The 6,941-nt window shown below is 42.3% G+C and overlaps 1 protein-coding gene across 1 annotated transcript; it reads right to left on the bottom strand.

Moving 5' to 3' along the window:
- Positions 1–4,832: 4,832 nt before the first annotated feature.
- LOC114557959 (putative nuclease HARBI1) lies at positions 4,833–6,177 on the bottom strand. The gene is made up of 4 exons (XM_028581719.1): positions 5,745–6,177; positions 5,551–5,666; positions 5,350–5,461; positions 4,833–5,248 (listed from the first exon to the last, which is right to left on the bottom strand). Exons 1-4 carry the CDS (start codon positions 6,175–6,177, stop codon positions 4,878–4,880), a joined length of 1,032 nt encoding a protein of 343 aa, XP_028437520.1. The 3' UTR covers positions 4,833–4,877.
- Positions 6,178–6,941: the final 764 nt, after the last annotated feature.

Raw genomic sequence — 6,941 nt, forward strand, 5'->3', positions numbered from 1 at the left:
CCCATGAGAAAGAGAGAGACATCATGGCTTTCAAACGAGCAAAGTGGCAGTTGGTCAAGGCCACACCCCCACCCTCCACCTTGCCCCCTCTCTCCTCCTCAATAACTACAGACAGAGAAATGGCACATCCTAAGGGAAGCTCATTGTAGGACTGGCTCTAGTGGCTGTAATTCTGCACCAAGGCTGAATTTCGGGAAAGAGACTTCAGATACAGTATTAGGGGACCACTAAGGTCTATATAAAAGAGACTTCAGATACAGTATTAGGGGACCACTAAGGCCTATATAAAAGAGACTTCAGATACAGTATTAGGGGACCACTAAGGTCTATATAAAAGAGACTTCAGATACAGTATTAGGGGACCACTAAGGTCTATATAAAAGAGACTTCAGATACAGTATTAGGGGACCACTAAGGTCTATATAAAAGAGACTTCAGATACAGTATTAGGGGACCACTAAGGTCTATATAAAAGCATCCAAAGAGCACCATGTCATGGTACCTTTAAAATTTGGTGTCTAGTCTCTGACCACATTACTCCCCACAGTAAAAAGGGGTTTGAGTATTATCTCATTCACTTTGTGATGAAATTATTCCTCGGTTGTCCCAATGCCATTGTGTTTCCGCATTGTTTCCGCATTGTGTTTCCAGATCGAAGCAATTACTTTGGTGTATAAAATGTTATTATTTAGAATAGAAATAATCATATCAAGAACTACCACTATATGACCCAAGTTATAAAAAACTGATATGGCTGCAGATCTGATAGAAGCTCTAATACACACTTTTTAGAATGTATTCTAATCTGAAGAATGTCTTTGACCGTACCCTGTGCTCCTTATGAGTCGTCGCCCCCCCACATGTTTTGAATTATGTAACACATGTTTGGGTGTGATCCAAGTTACCCTTCCCATACAAAACGACTGGGAAGATGTTTCAGATTTATGTTTACCAGTTGCTATTGGGATTATTGAGAGCTGCGTAGTGGATTACTGACACAAAGAGTAGTATTTTCTCAGACTAAGTTCATGACGTTTTTTATACGTGACACCTAAATCCATTGAAATGCTCCTGAAAGCTGTTACCACACACTAGAATAAATTGCTGTTGTTGTAAATACTTAACATTAAGCGTTCCTTAATAGATCCTCGAACAAGTGTTAAACAGGGAAGTGCTGTATTTTGCAGCTAGTATTCCTCTCTGTCTGGCTGTACACTAACACTGTTGTATCATTTGCATACACATGGTCTGTTCATTGTCCAGCGGCCAAGTTTGTATGATACTGTGTGCCCTGCCACGAAGGAGTGCTACGTGTTGTCTAGGAAAACTGAGCCAGGACAATGAAGTATCAAGGCTAAAAGCTCTCACGTGGAATGATGTGAATATGAATATGCTCAAATAAAGATGTCTGCACCATCATAAAAGGACAAAAAGTAAAAGGGAAGGCAAGCCAAGAGTGTCAATCATGTTCTAAATTGAACAAGAGCAGATCTCCTCCTCTGCTTATTCAGCCCTCTTTTTGGGTGTCCTTGTGTCTCCCCCCTCCCTCTCCTCCTCCTTCTACCCTGCTTTAGTCCCAGCTCCTCTCATCCAGGGCTTTGTCAAGAGGATGGAAAAGTACTGGAGTGTCTTGCTAGCTCTAGAGAGAGAGAGAGAGAGAGAGAGAGAGAGAGAGAGAGGCTCTCCCATTCTTGTCCGAGTGTACTGGCGGACCAGACTCAGATCTGCTGGACAGACCAGTCTGACACAGAGCGTGGGGAGGGAGGTTTGCAAACTTGCTGTTCTCACATTGTGGCACATTCTGCCTCTCTGTCCCTCGCTCAACCCACATTCGCCACTTCCCCAAACCCATTCGTTGCCATTCTTTACCTGCCCACAAGATTCCCTCTGACCTTTTCTACACCTCACTCCTACATCCACCCACTCCCTCCTGCCCTGCAATATCCACTCTCCCTATCACCTGCTCACCTGTTTCCACTTTTCTTTCTCAGCCCTGCCGCATTTAACTAGCCCTTTTCCACTTATTCCGAATATGGCAGTATTCCGAATTTGATACAGGTCACGTAAACAGCATATTATGTTTGGATATTCTGAATAAGGCCTTTTTCCGAACGTATCATTTTCCGATTGAGACATGTGGGATATGCTGGTATTATTAGGGTTTTAGAGGCATTCTTTGGAAATATACAGCGCATTCAGAATACGTGACTCAATTAGGGTTTTTAGTGCGTCTCATAAGTATTTGCAACTCGTGAAACATAATGCACAAATGATTGCAGAGTGATTTGTATCCATAAATCTGTGCCTCTCTGTACCTTGGCCTCCTTCGCGGTATGTCTGTGAATGTAGTTTTTGTGTTCCTTTTCTCCTTTTTGGTGTGCCTGCTGTGTGCTTGGTGTGTTTTGGTTTGGAGTCCGTCTCTGTGTTTTGCTCTCTCCCACATGCTCTGGAAGCCACGGGTGGGCGTGGTCACTGAGCTCCTGCCTTCACAACTGTGGCTCATCACACCACTCAGCACTCCTGTGCCTAATCAATTGTCAGCTCTCCTTTATAAGCCAGGCCAACATTCCAGTCCCTGCCGGATTGTTGAATCATCTAGTATGAGAACACGCCAGCCAATCTGACTTTTCACTATTGTGAAATACCTGTTGCTAACTAGCTTTTTTTCCCCCCTGTCACACCTCAGATCATCTCATTTCCTGAGCCTGGACCCAGATCTACCTGCCAGAACCGCAAGATCCAGAGCACTGGAGCCCAGACCCCATTCCTTCTCTCTGACTCTTCTGAGTTTCCTGCCACTCAAACCACGTTCTGTTTGTTCATTTCAATAAATTCACCTTAACTGAAACTTCACTCTGGGGCCTGTTTCACAAAAGCAGAATATCTAAATCCAGGATAACTGATAAAGCGAGGCTTGACCTAGTCTAATCTGTGAATCCTGGCTTGGTGCGTTTCACGAAGGCCAAGCCAGGCTGAGGAGGAGCGACTAGGTTGAGCCAGGCTGAACTAATTCAGATAGATGCGCGTCCACGGCTTTCCTCAAAAGACCGTAAGGTCGATCACAGATTTACTGATGCCAAAATGGAGAAGACACGTTGTGCATACTTTACACAGAGTGAGCAGCAGATTCTAATGGAGACATATGAGGAAGTCAAAGACATAATTAATAAAAAAGGCAACACGGCCGCTGTCATAAAACAGCGAGAAAAAGCGTGGCAAACCATTGCGGACCGCCTGAATGCGTAAGTAAGCCTATTGCCCCAAAAATATATATTTACTGCACTGAAACAGTTAGGCTATATTAACACCATTCATTTAGTTAATCTTTATTTGCAGAGATTAACAGTTGTACATCACATCATCCTTAAAAGTCAGCAACGGAAGTTAATTGGCTTGTCAATGTAGCATGAAGATTAAATAGAGTATAGGCCTACGCAGTAACGTTAAATTAAAATACTCAAATGATACTCTCTCTCTCTCTCTCTCTCTCTCTCTCTCTCTCTCTAAGTATACATATTAACGTGCAATGCTGTTACTTGTTATGATAGTCTGGCGGTTTTAATGTAATTTCTGTTACTCATGTTCACAGAGCAAACATGACTGGCCAAAAGAGGACCTGGCAGCAAGTCAAAATCAAATACAAGAACATCTTGCAGACTGGTAAATGTTTAATGTTAGTGAAACAATGTAGGCCTACTACAAATCAGTTGTATAGGTTACTCGTAAGGGGACTGCTCATATTTGATATTATTTTTACGGATTTTAGCGGTAAAAAAAAGGACACATAGGTCTGGCACGGGGGGTGGCCCAGCTACCCCAGAATTTACCCCAGCAGAGGAGGTTGCCCTTGACCTGAACAAAGGGAGGCCTATAATTGAAGGAATCCAGGGTGGGACCTCCACCGACTCTGTCCCACCCACAGAAAGCACCCACTTCATACAAGGTAGGCTACATTATTCCTATACTGTAGTAGCCTGAATATGAAACATAATAAACCATTTAGCCTATAAGATATCATGTGGACTGTCTGACATTGTCTTGCAGTGTCTGGCAATACTATCACTCTTCTGGAGCCCCATTATGATGACCTAGATCCGGTGAGTATTAATTCTTAATGGCCCCCAAGGCCTGGCCCCTGTCAAACCTTTGTCAATACAATTCTGTGGAATCTGGTATAGGGTGAAGGCACATCTGCTGCACAAGACGAGGAGGAAACAATTTCAGTGGATTCAAGAAGACAGGAGGTACAGTATCATGTCACTCTTGTGGAAATACTTATTTAGTACATAATGGATTATAGTGATGTGGTGCTCATAGCAAATATATTTTTAATAGGACCCAGACACTGTGCAGGCCGACACTCAGCCTGCCAACATCGTAAGTATTACCCTGAAGAACAAATTCACACCATGCACAATTCCTGCTGTATTTAAGAAAGTCTCACAGCAGCCAAGTCATAACTGATATGTGTTTTACAGAGTTCCCAAACAGTCAGGTCCCTGTACACAACACACCTACAGAAACAAATAGATTTGGCAGAGATAAAAATTCAATTAAAGAAACGAAAAATGCAGGAAATGGACCTCGATATGCAAATCAAAAGACCAACCTTGAGGAAACTGGATTTGGAAATCAAGAAACTAGAGAGAGAAGTAAATGATCATTTAAATGCATACTTTAAGAATGACAGCAACACAATGTATTAATCTTTTTTTGTTCTTTTCCCAAGCTCGCAGCAGACAAGTGAGACATCTAAAAATAAAAAGGTCAAAAACATTGTGGTGTCTTTTTCCTTGGTATATAGGCCTACTCTATACAATTATACCAAAAACAAATGTCCACTTCAAAAGCCAAATGAAACATACATAACTCAGGAATCAAAAGTAATTGGCAACGTATTGGTCTCTGACCAGCCTGCCATTGACATTGTCTGGGAATATTGCTTCATTGTCCCAGTCCATATCCAAGGCTACTCTGGGAGCCCTTTCCTTTCTCAGGCAGGCGATGTTGTGCAGGACAGTGCAGGCAACCGTGATGTCACAGGCCCTCTCTGGGGTGACTCTTAGGTGGTGAAGGCACTGGAAACGGGACTTCAAAAGGCCAAATGCCATCTCGATGCGGGCCCTTGATCTTGCATGGGCAAGATTATAGGTGTGCTGTGCTGCTGTCTGGGGGTCTGCAAATGGAGTCAGAAGAAATGGCTGACATGCATAGCCCTTGTCACCAAGCAAAACACCAGCATATTCCCCTGAGAACACAAAATGTAATAGTTAGAACAAGAAGTATAGTGAAACTGTTGACACTATCATGATGTTCAAGGTGCTTATCAATAAAATGATAGGCGTTTGCCTTGTGAAAGTCGCTGTAAAATTGTAGAGGCCCTAAAGACTCTGGAGTCATGGACCGAGCCAGGCCACTTCGCCTCTACATTGCTGAAAGTGCAGTCAGCATCACAGATCATCTGAAACAATAGGTTGTGTCAAGGTCATGTCATGCTTAGAATTAATTTAGGCCTATGCAGTTGACAGACAACATAAGTAGCCTACTTACCTGAACATTGATACTGTGGTAGGATTTTCTATTCACAAAGTCTCCCTCATGAACACCTGAGGGGTGTTTTATTCTAATGTGAGTGCAGTCCAGTGCACCTATCACATTAGGGAAACCTGTAACACAAAATAATAAGTAATGGCCTACTGTGAAAGTAACACGATTCTGTAATCTGTAATTCATCTTAGGCCCACCTGCAATTTTGTAGAATTCCTCCTTAATGAAGCATGTTCGTTTGTGTCCAGGAAAGGTGATGAAGATGTTCAGGAATCCTTTAAGCGCTAAATACATTTGTCTAATTGAACGGCAAACTGTGGCTTTGCTCAAATTTTCGGCATCTCCAACTGCATATAAAAATATGCCACTGGCAAAGAACCGTAGCCCTATACACACCGTCTGTGGGATGGTGAGGGCATGGTTCTGAGTTGTGCGGTGCTGAATTTTCGGACCCAGCAGTCTGCACAGAAAGCGTATGCCATCTCCACAAAATCTGTATCGCTCATACAGATGGCTGTCGTCAAAAGCCAAAGGGTCCGACCGGTCCCGAAAAAATCTTTCTCGTCGGAAAGCTCTTCTTAGTATTAGTGCTTCTTCGTCCATTACGTCGTCTATGAACGGGCACGCCATAGTAAATCGAGAAACACACACACAGCCAGGGATCTTTTTATATTGTTCATATAGGCCTATTAATGAGTTTATTGAAAACAGCCTTGGAACTTCAGCCGCCATTTCAACTTTATATAAACCTCAAAAAACACAGTGACGTCTTCATAAATGTAGGCTATAGTTTAACAGTAATGAATATCAATAGGCCTACCTATAAAAAGTAATAGGCTAATGGTTGTTAAAATAATAACAGGAACATTTATAAATGTCAGGACAGAAATTGCTTTATTCGCCAAATGTAGAATATAGATCTGCCAATCTGACGTGGTGATGATTGTTGAAACTAATAATTTAGGCTATAGTCCAAAAAATGAGTATTATGTTGACAAAAATGATTCTACAATTCCTATTTAACTCAAACGGTATCGAACATAATAATAATAAGACCAACAAACTTGTGGTAAACTGTGAAATTAATTAACTATTAATTTGAAAAGTGACGATAAAAACTTAGCGCGTCTCCACCCGTCCAACGTCCGTAATCAGCTATGGAAACATGGAATAACTAGGCCTATTAAAGAACACATTCGTTTCGTTGATCAGAGTGACTGCTGAGTGAACAGAAAAGGCTCCAGGATTAAATAAATCCTGGAAGTTAGCCTGGTCGGGACCAGGCTAACTGCACAGAATAAATCTCCATGGTGATTTATGTGCCTCCGCTTTCGTGAAACCGAATCAAGGCTTAATTCATCCAGGATAACCGGGAAATCCCGGCTTAATCCCTT

The sequence above is a fragment of the Perca flavescens genome, chromosome 6 (assembly GCF_004354835.1).
Source record: "Perca flavescens isolate YP-PL-M2 chromosome 6, PFLA_1.0, whole genome shotgun sequence".
In the NCBI taxonomy this organism is placed as follows: domain Eukaryota; kingdom Metazoa; phylum Chordata; class Actinopteri; order Perciformes; family Percidae; genus Perca; species Perca flavescens.